This window comes from Nymphaea colorata, chromosome 4, assembly GCF_008831285.2.
Source record: "Nymphaea colorata isolate Beijing-Zhang1983 chromosome 4, ASM883128v2, whole genome shotgun sequence".
Classification (NCBI taxonomy): Eukaryota; Viridiplantae; Streptophyta; class Magnoliopsida; order Nymphaeales; family Nymphaeaceae; genus Nymphaea; species Nymphaea colorata.
The window spans coordinates 20,594,282-20,613,457 of record NC_045141.1 but is presented as its reverse complement, the minus strand read 5'-3'; the positions used below and the strand labels follow the sequence as shown (position 1 = coordinate 20,613,457).

The window sequence follows — 19,176 nt, the reverse complement described above, 5'->3', positions numbered from 1 at the left end:
GAGGCAAAAGCATCGATCGAAACCTTTTGTTTTAAAAGAAAAGAAGATCCAAATCACACAAATATGAATGTGGGTGGCGAGAAATCACCTTGTAGAAATAAAAAAAATGAGCAGCGGCAGCAGTGCTGCTACAGTATATGCTGTGAACTCAAGAACAGAGAAGGCTGCAACCCACCTGGAAAGGGCTACAGTAGAAAATATTGCTACTGTTATTAATGCAATTGATTTTTTAAAAAATGTTATTATTGAAAGAAAAAAGTTGCATCTTTGAGTCACAGCCATATATATGTCTACCCAAAAGCATCAGATGCATTGCATGTTTTTGGGGGTTCCTTGTACATCACATTTTTGCCACAGTGAATTAATTGCCTCACTGTGCATGTGCTCCCACATATGATATATCACATAAAGCACTCCCCAAGAACTAAAAAGCAAATAAGGGATCAAAGAAGGGAACCAAAAGGGACCCTTCTTGCCACATTAGCTCTCTCTACCTTTGTGTCCATGTGATGAAGATCATGAGAGTTCTTCAGTTGGTTATCATTGAAGCAAACAGCAGCTTTCTTTTTCCCTCTTGCTTTTCTGTTTTTGCCAATCTAAAAAGAAGCAAAGAAATAAAGATAAAAGAGACCATGGTGGTGGGTGCCACCATACAAGCATGCCATGCTTTCCCCATCGATGCATCTCAATGTTGATGTCATGGTGGAGCACATAAGGTTGGCCACTTGCCTTTGGATATGAGTACCAGGGACACGCGTCGACTGCCCAACTGCATTTGCTTTAAAGCATACATTAACGGCCAATAATACCGAAGTCTCTCTTTCTTTTTCTTCATGGAAAAGCAAAGTTGCATCTAACAGTGTCCGCAAGATTAATCTGCGGACGTTTTCTTTGGATTTTAACCACATGAAAAAAGTGTACTTTGCGTGCGAGATCTGATCCAATTCTCAATGCCGGGGAGTTGATCAGATAGTGAGATTGAGGGACACCTTGCCCGTCTTTATTCCCATGTGAGAACAGTTAACCCACAGGCCATTAATCTTGCAAGACAGTCGTGTCAAATCTGGATGATTCTACAGCAATTATCCTGGAGAAACTTATTGGTGTGAACAGTACTGAACTGCCTCTACTTTCAAAAAGAAGGATGAACTGCTGTTCTACATGGTTCCATCCCCTTGCATTTAAAGATTTTTAGGTGCATCGATCGACCTAAAATGCCTTCTCTCTCTCTCTCTCTCTCTCTACCTTTATATCATATATATATATGTACGTAGGTATGTATAAGTATGGTATTGGCTGGTCCAATTATTTATGTCTTTAGAACATGCTTCTCTCTCTTTCTTTTGTGAGATTTACCGTACGAATATTATCTTCATATAGAAAACCCTAAAATTTATTGGCTGCAGAGCTCAGATGTTATAAGTGTCCAAAGATTAAGGACCTGAAATTTTTTTACTTTAAACTAAAAGCCTGTGTTGGTACATCAAGGAAAATGACATTTTTGTTGAATTTTATGCATATTCTTTCACATCCATGAAGAACCTGCCCCTGGTTTTTGGTTGGTCAAGTCATTCCTTCCTTGGAAGTCATGTACTTTAGTCTCTTTCTTTTGTAAGATTGTTCACATGAATGCGGTCTTCATACAGAGAGCCCAGAGTTTGTTTGCTGCAGATATAAGAAATATAAGGCTTTTGACTTCTAAGGCCTCATTTTGGTATTGAAAAGACGATCTAGTCGTTATTTGATTTTCACATTTCCTTGACATAGTGATAGCGACAAACTTTATATATAATTAGTCTCATAGAAACATTACGAAATGTGGGGTTTGTTCGGGAGAGTTCAAAATGCTGTATGTGTTTTTGTTCGCGAGTGCGACCTGTAAATCTTGTAACTTTTTCGGTGTTGAAGCTGTGATAGAAAAGTGAAAGCAAGTATCAAAAGGAGGAAAAGGAAAGAAGAAAAGTAGAGGACAGCATTGTGACGATTGAGAGAGAGAGAGATACTGTACTTGTTTATCACTAACAACAAGGGGTGGATGTGAATAACCCCGCCGTTTCCTTTTCACAATTAACAGCCGTTAGCCGGATGATGTTGCTCTGCGTCATCCTTAATATTTCTAAACAGTTGCCTATCTACTTCCAATCATTAAATGGTTTACTAGGGACCGAAGGATTAATTATTGCTTCTTGATAGCATTATTAGAAAGCGATCGTTTTTAATTGGAATAGCAGCACATTAGGAACTGCGGAAAAATATATACAGACAGGTTGCTTACAAAAATGTGGAGGAAAAGCAAAATCTTATATACATTTCCATATTCATGTCAAAAAGGAAAGTTTATCTTTCCAATAGAAACAACTGCCACTTTTTTTTTTTTTTTCAATGATCAATTGAACTCACTTATCTCATTAAAAACTTGCAACAAGAAACCACTAGACCGGCATATCTATCAGTATAAAGACCAATAGAATCGCAAGCTCTAGCGAGGATCTACATGGCAGTGCATTAAATTATACAACTCGCCCATGCCAATCAGGACCGTAAACAGTGTTTCCCAGGTATATAATTTCGTTCAATCAGCTTCTATTAAAAGAATGCAGCCTTGGTGGTTTCTCGTATTGGAATCACTACGAAAGGGTGTTTATTATATAATAAGCCGCAAACATGATCAATTTCTATGTCAATTATGACTCTGTGCATCTACTATATATGTATTTCTGTAAAGGAAAAGCTAGCCAGGTTTAGGTTACTTAGCTGCCGTGCACTTGGCCATTCTTTCGAGGCATGGCATCGTTGTTGCTTTAGTTTATTGACTGCCTTTTTTTATTTGTGAAATTTGTGGTTGGAGAAAGCTTCTTCTGTGTGTGGTTGCATGTTTTTGGTATTTTGGCTTGAACAACAACTCTAATCTCAAGATCAACACTCATTGATACCATCACAGTAACACTTTTTAAGGTTAGAGCTGAAGATATGATTATGACACACCACCCAACCGAACTGGTTGGATTACCCAACGTAAAGAGAAGAATCAAATAAAAGGATGCATTAGAACAACATGGGAAAACAGGCTGCTACAAACTTCTGCAAGGGGAGAGAAAGAGAGAGAAGGGGAGAGAAGCAAAAATAACAAAGAGTTATTACCAAGAAAGTAATGGTATCAGTTTTTGGCTTTGGTAAAAAGGATTCACAGGAAAGTTCGGATGTTAAGTTCAATTTGGTTAATCGTAGCCTCACGTTATTGATGGGGGAGAAGGAACGCACCCGCCGGAATATTGAAACCTGAACTTCAGGGTGAAGGTCGTAAGCCAACCACGCCGCCACTATTTCAACTTAGAAGATACAAGAAAATGTTTATTAATTCCAGCGTCGTCACTTTCGCTGATTATTGTCAGAGGAGGCCTAAACTTGTTCATGTTTTGAAAGCATGAAAAAATAAGTGTTTTTAAAATTTTCCTTCAAGATAAAATAGTGGAACAATGTTATGGTCCTTTATTTGAAAGAGCATAACTGTGCTAGAAAAACCAAGAAATATATACATGAGATCTTCATTTCATTCATGGCAAAATCCGAGCACCTGAATGGGAATCATGCTTGGACATATGTATTTTCAGAATTACTAACAGTAAGAGAGAGAGAGAGAGAGAGAGCTTTTGGGGGATCGGGTTTCCTTTCTAGAATTTGTAAGATTTACTGAGATATTTGAATATCTTGTCAGAAAATTCCTTGTTCTAAGATTTCACAAAGCGGAATTTTTCTTGCTACCGTTTCTGCTTTAAAACAAAAAAGTTATGATCAAATGCAATACAATTCAGACCATTCTTTTGCAATCCTTATTAGGAAGAAATCGATATCCTTGTCATTTCTGACCCTCGTGGGAGAGAGTACTAGTAGTCCAAGTCCGATGTATTCCAAAAGTTTTCCAGATCTCTCTCTTTCTCTCTCTACGCTTCAGGTGATAATTGGAACTGCCAAAAATCCAGTGGGCATGTGGAGCGCCATATTATTACTATATAAATAATGGAACTGCCTTTTTAACACTAACACACTAAAAACGATGGTGCACCTGCTTTATGTTCCTAGCCTTTTCATATTCATTGATTGCCTCAAGTGAGAGAAAGCAAATGGAGAACTAAAATTTTCAATATATATATATATATATATATATATAAAAGATCAAGAGAGAGAAAAAGGAGAGAGAAAGCAGCATGCATTCGATTCCGACACGCACGGGCTATGGCTAAAGATAACGCAACCCCACATGCTCTCTCTCTCTCTAGTGCGCTTCGACCTCCATGGATGGATGGGATGCCACAATCTCCCCTTCATCTCCATTTGTTAATCCCTCCTTCAAAGCCTCTTTATTTTGCCCCGAATCTCTCTAGAGTACTTTACTTGCCGCTAATCACTTGTTTCATTCGTGCTCAGTTCCTCTCAGATACTCTTCTTGAGAACTGCCAACCCTCCCAGAAAACAGTCGACAAGTGTTAAATCTCTTACCTTTTGAAAGGAGGGGAGGGTGTGATCGCTCCCCACAATCAGAAAACCGTGTGCCCACCTCGCAGATCTCTCTGCCTCAGAAAGAATCCATCCCGAAAGATCTCGTTATCATGTTCTGAAAATATATACTCCGTCCTCAAGAAAATCTTTCCGTATGTGCGTCAAAATAAATTTCACCTACGATCTAATCATCATCATATATAATATCACAATCATGATCGGAACACCACTTTCCTTAACAGCATTTTTCTGAAAGTATCATGGCTCTCTGCGTCTCGTAGGGTGAAAAGAAAAAGAAAGAAGCAGCAGAGAGAAAGAGAGATACAAACATATACACATGCAACAATGCTCAATGGCTCATATTCTGGGATATTGATGATGCCACAGAATATATGGTCTCAACAATGGCGATGCCTTAGGCAGGTTAATATTAGTGAGTGATTATAAATATGCGGTCATAGAAAGTGGCTAGCCCACAAGCACATGCTCCTTTGCATTGGAGGCCACCGCCCATGTCCCCGAGCAACTGCACTTGGATGCTCCACTATGCTTTGCTTCAACAGAAAAGGCAAAAAAGGAAATACCGCTCGTGGTCTACTTGTTTGCTCTCAATCCGAACTAGCTAGTGTAAAAGTAATGACTCACGATGATTCGGTCCATTGGGCCCAGCTGATCTATTCCCGTTTAGGAGATCCATTCCACCGCATCATAAGGGGGCGACCAACTCTAAGACTGAAGACTGAAGACTTTGGAGTTGAAGGCAAGGGGGTCACAAGCTGATCAAACTTTGCTTAATTAATTAAACAACTATACCCATTAACATAAATTAATCTCATTAAAAAGTGTTTCATACTATAAAGCGTGCATGCAGCCCATGGTTCTGCAAGCGGAAAGTGCTCAAACACTTGAATTCCTATAATCACTTGGCATGCTTATGAAGTAACCGAGCAATCGTTAAGCTCTGCATAATATGGGACCCCTGTGTCCAAATAAAGAGAAAAAGAAGCCGAAATAACCAAGCTGACAAGTCTTAAGTACTTCTTAATCTTCTTTTGTCCTTTTGAAAACAATGTGTTCAGCCATGGTCTAGTTTGGTGCTTCATCGACCAACCATGAGCTCAGCTAGTACCAGACCATGAGTGTAGTATTAAGCAAGTTTGAGTTTAAAAGGGATTGATAATTCAATACCCGAGGTACATCTCACCTGACATTACGTGACAAAGTCAGCCTGAGAATTTGACCCCATACCACCCACAGACATGCGCGGCCCTGCCGGCCGGTGCTAGTTGGGCTCATCGTGGCGCGTGTTTAATTAACTAGAAGTGTTGGTGTTATATATATGATCATGAGCTCGCTACAAGATCTAGGCAGGTGCCGGCCGGAATTTGGCCTGCCATTGAGCAAAACTAGACGCAAATCCACCTTTTTTGGCAAGATCTCTCAACGTCAACCGTATGTGCTTAAGCATGTTGCTTAAAGATCACGAAGCAGGATATGGGCATCGAAAAGAAATCATGTGAAGGTGATCATTATTCACCACGGCCTTCCTGTCATAGGACCTAATCCTAATGTTTCCTGCCTCCACCATGACAGTGAAATTGTTTATTCTGTTTACTTTTACTGTAATAGTAATCACAAGAATAACAGGGAGAAGGAAGAATAATCAAAAGAAAAAAAGGAAAGAACAGTACGTACGTCATGCCGTCGTCTTAAAGACTCCCCCTCCCTTCCCCATTCTCGCTGCTTAAATAGGACACTTTCATCCCCACACCAACATCTCCACACATTCCGCGCACACAGCCCTCTTGGCAATGGGTTGGGCTCCTTCTCTATTCAATGCCATGCTGTGATCTCACTCACCAAAGCCAGGACACTCCCCACATCTCTCTCTCTCTCTCCAATCACAAAAAAGAGGAAAGGCCAGAGCATAATAAAGATGGCGCCATCTATCGAGCACTCATCGAACCAGGAGATGGCACCGAGGCTGCTTCCCCTTCCCCCCATCATTGACGACTCCTCCGATGCCAAGGAAACAGCGAAGCCCACAGTTGATCCTCCCTCTTCCGTTCTGCACCTCAATGTCTTCGCCATAACTCTCAAGGTAGCTAAAGCCTTCATTTTCTTATCTTCTGTCACTTGTTTTTGTAGTTATTACTTCTTGGTTTCTTTCTCCCACGCGATCGACCGTGTTTTCTCTCGCTTTCTCCCTCTGCTGAGATCTTCGCCTTTGTTCTGTGTAGTTTGAGGAGGTGTCGTTCAGAGTGAAAGTGGGACCAAAGGGAAGTAAGTCCTGCTTGGGGGTACCATACTTAGGCAGCGGCGGCGGCGGTGCTGGTAGGAAGGAGAAGACGATACTTAGTGGGATAAGCGGTATGGTGTACCCCGGAGAGATCCTTGCGATGTTGGGGCCATCGGGCAGCGGAAAAACGACGCTTCTGACGGCGCTAGGCGGTCGACTAGCCGGAAAGCTCTCCGGCAAGATCACATACAACGGCCGGCCCTTCACGGGGTCGATCAAGCGCAGCATCGGCTTCGTGGCGCAGAACGACGTGCTGTATCCGCACCTGACGGTCATGGAGACGCTGGTGTTCGCGGCGCTGCTGCGGCTGCCGGGCTCGCTGAGCTTGGCCACCAAGTTGGAGCACGCGGAGTCGGTGTTGACGGAGCTGGGGCTCACCAAATGCAGGGACAGCATAGTGGGAGGGGCGCTGGTGCGGGGGATATCAGGAGGGGAGAAGAAGAGGGTGAGCATCGGCCAGGAGATGCTGGTCAACCCGAGCCTCCTGCTGCTGGACGAGCCCACGTCCGGCCTCGACTCGACCACGGCTCAGCGCATCCTGACCACGGTCAAGGGGCTGGCCAGGGTAGGCCGAACCATCGTCACCACCATCCACCAGCCATCCAGTCGGCTCTACCACATGTTCGACAAGGTGATCCTCCTGTCGGAGGGCTGCCCGATCTACCATGGACAGGCCTCCGCCGCCCTTGACTACTTCGCCTCCATCGGCTTCGCCACCTCAGTCACCATGAACCCTGCCGATTTCCTCCTTGATCTTGCCAACGGTAAGCAAGCTGTACTCGACACTGATTTGAACGTTATCTCGTCCTTGAGTGGTCAAAATGGAACCTATTCTTATCGAACTTTACTTGTTTGGACTACTTGTTGGGTCCACTTTTCTTCTTCTTCTTCATCGTTTTCTTCTTCTGTTCGTTGGTCTTTCTCCGGCGCTGCTTGTTGGTCTGTACTTAATGGTGTAGAGTGTGAAACGGAATGGCAGGGATAGCACCGGAGGGGAGGAAGAGCGGCGGAGGTGGTGGTGATTCGGCGGAGCAAGGCGGAGATAGGCAGCAAGGCGGAGATAGGCAGCAAGCCGGGGCCGAGACCGATCGGAAATCGGTTAAGGAGGAAATGAAGGAAGCCTATATTAAGCACATATCCGAAAAGCTGAAGTCCGAGATTAGCCGATCCGACGTCTGCTGTGGCTATGGCTCTACCTATGGCTCCTCTGCTTCAGCCAGAGAGCCGTCTAGAAGTACGTGATTCACCATATTCTCTTCCTTCTCTCTCTCTCTCTCTCTCTCTCTTTCTCACAGCCAACGGGTCTGGCACAAGCACACGCTCAAAAGCACTTTCCTTTTGCATGGATACACACAGGGAATGCATGAGTGCAATTGCAGTCGACATGAATCGCGTCGTGTCCGGTCTCATAAGTAATTAACCATCTCTCTCTCTCTCTCTCTCTGTGGCATGACAGTGTTTTAGAAATTTCACGGTTCTCATCTTAGAGGTCAGATCCACCAGTAAGAGTGTAGCCAGTTATTTTATGGTGAGTTGGGATCAGTGGTTGCTATAGTTGGATCGAACTTGGCACTCGCCGTCTGGTTTCCTGCGGAGGACATAGAGAATGTGCTCTTCTGTCATCAAGCGTGAGAGGAGTGGGGTCACATGGGCCTCACTGCTCAAACACCACCACTTGGGATGATCTCATCTTTTATGTTTTGATATACACATTTTGGTAGCACCCACTTTTGGCCCACCTTTCGGAACAGCATGACAACGGCGTGATCATCCAACAAGGAGAGAGAGACGGAGAGAGATCTAACAAGATCTTCCTGTAAGAAAGAAAGAAAGTAGTGATCTACAGGAGGTCCGACTATCTCTTATAAGGATGAAATTAAGAACTGTAACGCGAAAGAGGTCAAGAGTTCAATGCCCAAATCAATCTCTGGGCATAAATTATGGAGGCCCTACCTAATCTAGAGAGAATGTGTGTGCAAGTGCAGAATGCATGTTCACGTAACACCACATACTGTCCATGCGTGTGAAGGAGATGACATGAACAGGACAACCAACCAACCATCCATTCCCAAGTTGGTGCTCATGGGCAGGAACCCTATGTCGATTGGCCCACCAACCACCCGTAAATCTCCTTGTCATCATCAGCTATTATGTACACTTTATTATTATACTGGACAAGAAAAGGAAAAGGAACCACATGTAACAGAGAGAGAGAGAGTTTTGTTCATCAATAACTAGACCTAGGAGCACCTTTTGCATGATTTAAAGATGATGAGCAGGCGACCGTCGATCTGCATCCGACCCCACTCCTGGCTGTCCAACCGTGATTGAGCATGATGAGATGGTCCGTTCATCAGGACAGGGGTCACTCAGTTTTGGCCCCACCAACCGTCCATCTATGAGGTGGACGGCAGAGTCCCAGTAATGCATAAGAAATTGGGGTCCCTCCCAACCCTCTAGCACAGAAAGCTAGCTCTTATTAGCTTTTGCAATTATGAAGTAAATTATTTTTTGTCATTGATTATCATTACAACAATCTATATATAAATGTATAGCCGCCGACTCTCAGTGCTGTGGGACCTTTTGCACAAATTGATAAACAAGGTTTCCACTTCGAATCCCATATGTGTTCAAATGCCTGTGTCGGTCCAAGTGACAAGACAAATCATATCTAGCACAACGGATACTGCCAGTGCAGATGCATGAGTAACTGAACCTCTTAAGCTCATCCACAGGCAACAGAGGAAAAAGGCCAGAGGACCAGTGGTGCACAAGCTGGTGGCAGCAGTTTACCGTTCTGCTGCGGAGAGGGTTGAAAGAGAGAAGACATGAATCGTTCTCCAATCTCAGGATTTTCCAAGTCATCTCAGTTGCAACACTGGCTGGCCTCCTGTGGTGGCATTCAGACCCCTCCCATCTTCAAGACAGGGTATGTTTCTTTGCGTTATTTCTGCATGGCCTTGGAGTCCATGGCCTCCACAAATAACTCTTTGCTGGCTTGATTTTCACTCTGGGACGTCATATTTCCGATTCTGACTCCTGGGCCTTACAATTTTGCAGGTTGCGCTGATGTTCTTCTACTCCATATTCTGGGGCTTCTTCCCACTGTATAATGCAGTTTTCACCTTCCCACAAGAACGTGCTATGCTGATAAAGGAAAGGTCCTCCGGCATGTATCGCTTGTCATCTTACTTTTTAGCTAGAACTGCTGGGGATCTGCCAATGGAGCTTGCACTTCCAACAGCCTTTGTCACCATCACATACTGGATGGGTGGCCTGAAGGCTAACCCTGCTACTTTCATTCTCTCCCTGCTTGTTGTGCTCCTCAATGTGCTGGTATCACAGAGCCTTGGCCTCGCACTTGGTGCATGTCTAATGGAGATCAAGCAGGCCACGACCTTGGCCTCTGTGACCACACTTGTCTTCCTGCTGGCGGGTGGATACTACATCCAAAAGATTCCTCCCTTCATCATTTGGTTGAAGTATTTGAGCTTCAGTTATTACAGCTACAAGCTCCTGCTCGGTGTCCAGTTCAATGAGGGAGATACATATAAATGCTGGCCTGGTGGTTTATGCCGTGTCATCGACTTCCCTGCCATCAAGTCTGTCGGGCTCACACACAATGAGCTGGATGTCAGCGCTATGCTGTTAATGATGGTCGGCTACCGCTTAATCGCATATGCAGCATTGCGCAAGGTTCAGCCAAAGTAACCTAGCTGGGCCTGCACATGCGATGAATAACCATAATTTTGAAGGTGTTGACCAAGACCTTTTCAGCCTTGGTGCCCTGTTCCTTGTCTCCTTTTTCTGGGCTCTGGCTTCATGGATGAGCAAAAAGCCCCTGGTCTACAAGGCATAACTACAAGAAAGAAAGTTCCTTTTCCAGTTACCTCTTTCCTTGTTTTCAGAAAGATCAAGATTCTGTCATGACTAAGCAATTACTGTAAGAGCAGATATCGGCTTCCACCATAAGAACAAGATGAATAAATAGAGCATCCATAGACTTTCTTTATGAGATTACCTGTGCTAGAAAGAATATAAATATATATGCTTAAAGAAGCAGAATCTTGCCAAGATATGATGGGAACGAGTCCATACATTTCTGCTTAGAAAAAAGGACATGCAGAATACGTATTTTTAAAAGCACTAGGAATAAGATGACGATTATTTTTTTCAAATAATCAATGTTCATAAAGAATTTTTGACCCTGTACAACCAATTTTGTAAATAAATTACAAAGACAAAAAGAGAAAGGATAAGCATAGAAAATTGCTGCTATATAGAGGTAGAGAAACGAGGCTTTCAGGGCTTAAATTGCACCAGCATAGATTCTGAATATATATATGACTAAGACATAACATATTGCTTCAGATGCTTGGTTCTTCGCTTATTCTTCAATTTTCTAAACGCACATGATTCAATCTGCCTAATTCTTTCTCTACTGACACCCATAAGCTCTCCAATCTCTTGCAAAGTCTTCATCCTGCCATCTTCAAGACCAAATCTCCATCTTATCACCTTTTTCTCCCTTGGAGTAAGGCTGTCAAGAACTTTCTCAAGATCCTGCTTCATAAATTGCTTGATCAACACCTCTTCTGATGTCTCTGCATCTGGATCCGAAATCACATCCTGAAAAGGAGTCCACTAATAAGAACATTGCATAAATTTAGATACAACAAACATGAGAAGAGAGAGATTGTTCTCATTATGTGATTCACAGAAGGGATAAGAAATTAGACCGAGGGTTTCAGATTCTGATTAATCCCAATCTTTTGATCCAGTGATCTTGGGGCCTTTGGTGTTAGCATGACCGCAGTAAGCCTCTTCATCGACAACCCTGCTGCCTCAGCAACCTCTTCATTGTCGGGATGTCTGCCATTCTCATTGTACAGCTGTTTTTTTGCCTCCCTGACTCGATACGTTGCTTCGACCATATGAAACTATGAGAACAAGTACAAACAAAGGATTGATCAATGAATTACAAATAACACAATATTTTTTAACAAAGAAACAGAACAGTAGAAGAGATAAAAAAGAAACCAAAACAGATGGAACACAATCAAGTGAATCCACTTTCAAGTTTGGAAAAGCATAGGTGCGGCAGTATGCCCCAAATGACTAACTAGATGTGTATTAGGGCCAAACGGTAACATGTTTGGACATGGTCCTTTCTGATGTAAAAGAAGAACATTGTTGATACAGAATTTTGACACGGTAGATGCAGGTTTTGAAGCTCTGTATATATGTGACTACTGAAAAGACAGGATCCTCCAAGGATATACCCATGAATTAATTTGACAACCGACAAAGAAAAAAAAAATATAAAAATAGTCCATCAACTGTGTCGTCTGGTACTTTAACCTTTCTTCTAAATCTAACCGCAGAGATGGATTCCGAGTATCCAAAATTATAACAAAAAAAATTAAAATTTTTCAATATGTGGATCAGATTTAACAAACAAATAAAGCTAAGATAGTTAATAGTTTATTTTAAACAAGATAAAATTCAACCAAAACATAAAAAATTCATGGTCTTTTTTGGGATCATACATTTCTGGACATGTAAAATAATGCAGTTCATCTGCAAGAAACACCACATAAGCATGATATAGACGAAGAGCCAATGTTATTCCTTTGTTAACACCATTCTTATTTTCTTTCAGAGCTGCACATCACGTTGGTGTCAAAGTGTGTTTTTTGTCATATCTTCCAAGAGGATGCAAATATAAACGACCCATGTGACAAGAGAAGAAAAAAAAATGCTGAAATCAGAAGTCCCAAGTCATGGTTGGTTAAAAAACTGTTTGTATAATTTTGCTTAAATAAAGACAAACCCTTAGTAATCCTTATTCAAACAACAGGATTTTGTTACACACGTAACAGAGGAGAAGAAAGGGTTAGAGAGAGATTTTTTTCTTGACGCCCAGCACTTGGGTTGAACCAGAAGATAGCCCGGACTGAAACAATCACTGCAGTCTCTTGAAGCATGAAACCGATGAATGCCAAGTAGGTTCAGAAAATACTAAACAGGATGGCCAATGTTCTATTACATGAATAGCCACATCCACGATATTGAGATTTTTATCATGTGTTCCAACTTAAATGAAAAGCTACTTACAGGTAAACGGATGGTCCGAGACTGATCGGATAGAGATTTCCGAACTGCCTGCTTAATCCACCAGTGTGCATATGTTGAAAACTTGAAACCTTTGGAAGCATCAAATTTTTCTGCGCCACGTACAAGACCACGACATCCTTCCTGCAAAATAGGAAAGAAAAAGAGACTCTTTTGATGCAATCTGATCTCTCTCTGCATTCAAGAGACTATGCAATTTACCTGTACTAGATCCTGAAGGTTCATTCCAGCTCCTTGATAATTTTTTGCAATTGATATTACTAGCCGTATATTGCTTTTTATCATTTTATCCTTGCATAAAGTCCCATAATTTAGACGATGCCGCAGAGTTTTCTGATTCAGCCCAGCCGCAGCAGCCCACTGAGCAAATGTGGGCTCCTGTCCATATTGATCTGCAAGTTCTACCTTAAGCCTTTCCAATTTTAGCAGATCCTGTGGTGGTAATTGGTACCATGTCAGACAGTGACATAAAATGGATGCAAAATCGTACATTGTACAGTCAAAATGTTTAACATGCTTTTAGATTGAGGAGACTAAACCCTTCTGTGCATCGACTTTACAGGGACCTTTTTAGTCACATGGTAGGATTGAGGGGAAATAAATATAATTATTTAAAAGACTTGAACTTTACAATAGAAAGTCTTCACTGTGAGGCGAAGCACGTGTCTGACTTTTTTTCTCTCTTTTCAGAATAGAATTCTAATGGACACTTTACCTGTATTGCCTCTGAAAGCTCCTGCTCTTCAGTTGCTGTGAGCAGTTTTGCTGAGTTTGTCGTGGCTCTCAAGTAACGTAGTGGATCAGAGTAATCGATATCCTGTAAAGCAGCATGCTTTTTCTTTCCCACGGACCCAAACTTGAAAAAACTAGCATTAACAGCAGTCTTTTCAGCTGCCTTTGCTCTCCGAGCCCGTCTTTCAGTTTGACGTCCTGATCTCACCGCAATGCTTTTAAGATGTGTCTGAGAACAGTAAAACTCTTCATCAAAGTCTGAATTATTTAAATCATCAGAATCATCCAACGATAGATTCTGCTTCTCAGTTCTTGTCTTCTCATCTGTAGCTGGAATATCTGCAGAATCAACTTCTTCCAGTTCTGTAAGCCTATCCATCTCCATCCTAAGAAGTTCAGCCTCCAAGTTCCCTTTTCCAGGTTTTGTTGATTTTGTAGATTGAAAGTCACCAGCCATTGAAGCAGCATCTTTGGCAACATCTAGAGCAGCTTTGGCAAGAGCGACAGCCTCCGCGGCAGCAGCTTCTATTGCTGCCTCATCACTTCTAAGTAATATTTCAGCCGTTAGATCTTCCTGAAAACCAATCTGAAAAGAATAAATGCCAAAGTCGATTAAAAAAAATGTCTCTACATGCACAAGTTAATCCAGTATTATGACTTTTCTAAAGCTACAAAGCAACTTCAAGTTTCTCCTGCTACACATACAGAAACACTTGCACATTTTACCATAATATACACAGGACTGTCATTAAAGTTGGAGATCTTGCAGAATTTATCAAACAACTTTTTGTTAACCTATACTTTGATTCATTTCAAATAAAACTATTTTTCCTTCAGCTAAAATTAGAACTGCATTAAGTTTTGAAGAAACAAACATTGTGGAAATGGCTCAAATATTACCAACCTTCCCAGGAGGACCAACAGCTCCAATATATGGCAATGATCCAATCGTCTGTAATGAGGTTGCATGAGAATCCAGAGTTGGAATTTGCAGCTTCTGTACATCAATCACTGCCGCTGTAGAGGATGACATACACTGCCCTCGGAAACATACAGCCTCTCTAGTTTTTACTGGAAGCAGACATTTCAGTAGAATAACTATCAGCAGTCACCAAATGAGTTACCTTTCTAATACCATGCGAATTTGGATGTTTACAACAACGAAAAACAAAAGCTGCTTCTGGAAATTGAACTCTAATGGAAATGTGCCCATCGAAAAAGTTAATTTGTTTAAACTGTCCAACTAGTAGCTTGACAAAAATGAGCAAGACATTTTCATTTCAGACAATGAGAAGTGAGAACGAAATAATAGGGTTTATGATTTTTTTTTCTCACACTACTAGTTACAGATTAAGTAATAACAAATGCAAATAAATTATTGAACTATGGCCGATAATGGAGGAGATGTGAAATAGAAATTAGAAATGGGGTGAGAAGCGCGTTCCAGATCCAAACACAGCTAGCTGTGAAAGGGATCAAGCCATCAAGGTAATTAATACATAAGAAACAAACAAATAAGCAAATGCAGGAACTAAAACTAGGGGAATCAAGTAATCAACCTAGAAGTAAAATCCCAAACGAGAAAGTCAAACCTGAAATGAATTGGAACCAGATGATAAACTAAAGAGTAAAGAGAAAAAGGAGGAAGAGGAAGAGAAAGTAAGCCCCCAGCAGAATATTTGCTTTTCTCGTAAAGGTAGTGCCTTCAGTTGCACTTTCAAAATATGACACTTACACTTCTTAAATGTGATTATAACAAATATGCATTTTTGTGGTCTATAGACACTTCTTAAATGTGATTATAACAAATGTGCCTTTTTGTTGTCTATAGGGCTTTTAATAAGCTTGGTTTGAGTCTTTCGAGTTACCTCATGGACATGATATGTTTCATGGTATTCAATTTATGCAACATGTCTCTTCTAGCAGTTACCTAAAAGAAAATAAGACCAAGTTAAGTTTTCTGAGGTTTTAATCTTTATATGATTTCCAGGAACCTATCAATAAAATGTCTCTCTAAAAACAAATATAGTCCAGCACAAGACATAAATATGTTTTTAGATGAACATGTATAGGATTATCTTGGACCCCTCAGGGTGCATTTGACAGCATGGATAAATAATTCGACAAAATTCAGGTAAAATCAAAGAAATTTCAAAGTAGAAATGAACCTCATATAGCACAAGCCCAAATATTTAAAACACCATGGAATGGCAAACATCAAATTTTCATCATAATAAGTAATTAAATTGCATAAGCTCTCTCATTCAAACAGTAAAAGAAACCATTTGTTTGGTAGCATAACCTCGCTGCACTACAAGAGCATTTGAGTACATATAAACATCAAAATTGAATTGCAAACAGAGCAATCAGCACATCATTTTTCCAAGCGCCAACTCGTATTCCACAACCATACCGAAGAGGCTTGTCATATACTATTAACCATAATTATTCCATCCCTGGAAAATTCTTACCTAACGATGGAAACAAGTTGAGTACACAGCTTCTTTCTTCTCAATTTGAAGCTGCTTTGTTTGTCATAACAACCTCACTCTTAGTGAGAATAAACAATGACAATCACCTCTAGCTTTTATCATCATACAAGCGAATACTTGTACAATAACTAATCTGACTGGTCCATGATATATTCACTGCATCGCTTACAAACTTCCGTTTAAGTCCCTAGTACAGCCAGAACTGAGAAGACTAAGGACAAGCATTGAGGATGAGATGCATTACACCCCTTTTAGTTTTCGAAATGGGCATATGGTGAGAGTCCTCCAGCAAAGAAAGAAAAGATATAGAAGGACAAAATTGGGCCTAAATTGTATCGAAATGGCCAATATTGTTAGAGCCTCGAGCACCAAAATTATTAAGATACAGCAGAACAGGTTCATTCGTGTAACTATTTGAGCCTAAATGACAAATATAGCTTTTCTATAGTCACATTTTGCTCTTTAAACCTACCTTGTGTTTGAGAACAGGGACATCATGATTTTTTGTTCAGTTAGGAAACTCTATGGGAAGGCCTACCATGTAAGTTCCGCCACCAAATGCACACTTTCAAGCAGAAAACAACAATGGCTGAATGCATTACTTCAGGGAAAAATATATATATATCTAGAGAGAGGGGGGAAATTTAGACGAAACGTCCCAAATAATTAAAATTTAAGAAAAGAAACATAACAGACCGCACTGGAATGAATAGCCAGATTCCAAACTGGCTCCAATCTCTGGACATAAAGAAGAGGATGAGGGCAGAATAAAACGTTATTATTCAACCACGCTTAACTCCAAACCATTCGTCAGAAACAACAAAATGACAATGCAAGACTTGGTTCCTCCGGAATGAACTTGGAACTGAGGAAACTAATCCCAATTCCACATTAAGAAACAATTTAATCTATAGACCCAGAAAACTTATTAAAAAAAAACAACATGGCAGTCACTCACAGTATGAATGGTGATGCTGGTGGTGTTGATGATGTTGGTGGCTGTGGTGGTGCGTCCTCAAATGAACGGAATGAGCGTCGGAAAGTCGCATGAGCTGTGGCACAAAGCACGCCATGCTCTCTCTTCAATCCACACGCACAGAGAGAGGGAGAGAGGAAGAGAGAGAGAGAGAGAAGAGAGAGCGAGCGCGGAGGACTCGGGAGTGAAGATATGGATAAGGGGAAAGAGCGAGGAGAGGAACGGCGCGTCGGCACCTGTGTCCGAACGGCACCCCGCCCTCTTTTGCGAAGATCTTTAAAGTGGTGTGAGCCCGGTGAGGGTGCGAGGCGGTCCGTGCTTCGGTCTTCCCTCTCAAATCTCTTTTGTTGGTCGCCGACATGTCCGAACAAAATCTCGTCGCGACAATTTTGGCAAACAGAGTCATACGGCGATTTCTGCCCCTCAATTGTTTTCAAAGGCCGGTTAAAAATATAAAATATTTTCAAATCTTTGTAAGATGGTTCCATACGGTGTTATCATCGTAGGTGGGTATCAGCCCCTAACCAAAATGGTATATCTCTCTACGATGGTTTCATCTTTGTCTTGGCCCAGGATCAGGTTTTGATATATATATATATATATATATATATATGAAAGAGAGAGAGAGAGAGAGAGAGAGGGAAACCGACATTTACAACCTTGGTTCCATTATATGGCCAACTAGGCAGTTGTTCAAAAAATTGCCTAAATTGGTTAGTTACCAGTTCATCTCTGAACTGATCTTAATGGTGTGCTTTTACCAGAAACTAAATCGTTCTTGGAAGGTTATATGTTATGGCCCCCAATAAGAAGATTCAACTCTCTTTTTTGTCCGAAAATGTGCTTTTCACCTCACACAGCTTTCCTAAATTTCATCATCTATGTTAATGCAATATACTCCAAAATGCTTGGTTTCCTGCTTTTGCTTCATTATCCCTTTCAGCATCATTTTCGCTTCACAGGAAACTGTGGTTGCAGATTTACAAAATTAAGAAGCTCAATATCAAAAGGAAAGATAAGAGCAAAAGGATCGAGTATTGCTTTCTCCTGTGCGACCATCATTTCACATGAGATGTAGTTTTCATGCAAAATCCCGCAAGAAATGCCAGAAAAACAATAACATCGAGTTAGGTGAGTGTTTCTTGTGCACTAAAAACAAGTTCCTAACAGCACTGAATTAGATTTCTTTCCGTTCAAGGGAACACCGGAACAGGAGGACTGGCATTTCTTGTAAGTTCCTTTGCAACCTAAAATACAAACTTTACTGAACTCTATTGAGTAACTTGAATTTGAATGTTAGCATAATCACACAAGAAGCCAAATACTCTCACGGGTCCACAAGTTGCCCTCCACATAGTCTCATTTCATGTGCTTAAGAAGCAATATAATGCTGAGGGGATTCACTTTAAAAGGTAAACCTCATTATGATCTCCAACCTAAAATTCCTTTGTCGCTGTCAGTGTCACTTTGGCTAACAACCACTACAATGTCATTGAATTTTCCTTAGATTACAATAGTTAGCAAAAGCTTGGTCCACATAACTAGGAGGCTGAACCTAAAGATTTAAAGGAGGTCAAGAGCTCGATGTCTGTCACACCTCTTCACATAAATTAGTAAGGTCTGTTCAACTTCACGCATCTTGGGTCCAATGTTGTTTCACCTATAATACACCTATGTTGCAGTTGTCAACGTTTATAATGTAGAAACATTATGTCTCGACCAGTTTTCACTAAGAACTGTTGTGGTGTTTGCAATTGCTCTTAATCAAACTTGTTTCAAACGCCTTTTTAATTTATTGAACGGATTCACAAATGATGCAAGGACAACATATTTGAGTAAGCCTGGGCATGGGGCTGGCCCGGCCCAATAAAGAGTTGGTTTGAAACCAGCCCGTCACTGAAACTAAGGCCCAAGCTTGGCCCGGCCCCATTAAATTTAAAAAATAAATTTTAATATAAAATAATATATAAATATAATTAATAAAATACTATAATTATATATATAAATTAAGAAAATATGTGTAAAAAGATCTTATCAAGCTGAAC

At 41.1% G+C, this 19,176-nt stretch overlaps 2 protein-coding genes across 3 annotated transcripts; one reads left to right on the top strand and one right to left on the bottom strand.

Annotated features, from left to right (window-relative positions):
• The first annotated feature begins 6,244 nt into the window (after nucleotides 1-6,244).
• On the top strand, nucleotides 6,245-10,808 carry LOC116252318 (ABC transporter G family member 14-like). Its single transcript, XM_031626489.2, has 5 exons — nucleotides 6,245-6,598; nucleotides 6,738-7,560; nucleotides 7,776-8,030; nucleotides 9,532-9,725; nucleotides 9,857-10,808. Exons 1-5 carry the CDS (start codon nucleotides 6,434-6,436, stop codon nucleotides 10,505-10,507), a joined length of 2,088 nt encoding a protein of 695 aa, XP_031482349.1. The 5' UTR covers nucleotides 6,245-6,433; the 3' UTR covers nucleotides 10,508-10,808.
• Nucleotides 10,809-10,943: 135 nt separating this feature from the next.
• On the bottom strand, nucleotides 10,944-17,399 carry LOC116252319 (RNA polymerase sigma factor sigB). 2 transcript variants are annotated; one of them, XM_031626490.2, is made up of 7 exons: nucleotides 17,114-17,399; nucleotides 14,568-14,734; nucleotides 13,647-14,249; nucleotides 13,133-13,363; nucleotides 12,914-13,054; nucleotides 11,536-11,736; nucleotides 10,944-11,425 (listed from the first exon to the last, which is right to left on the bottom strand). In XM_031626490.2, exons 1-7 carry the CDS (start codon nucleotides 17,226-17,228, stop codon nucleotides 11,144-11,146), a joined length of 1,740 nt encoding a protein of 579 aa, XP_031482350.1. In that variant the 5' UTR covers nucleotides 17,229-17,399; the 3' UTR covers nucleotides 10,944-11,143. The 2 variants fall into 2 exon arrangements, with proteins under 2 accessions (XP_031482350.1, XP_031482351.1); XM_031626491.2 differs by having other exon boundaries at nucleotides 13,647-14,237.
• Nucleotides 17,400-19,176: the final 1,777 nt, after the last annotated feature.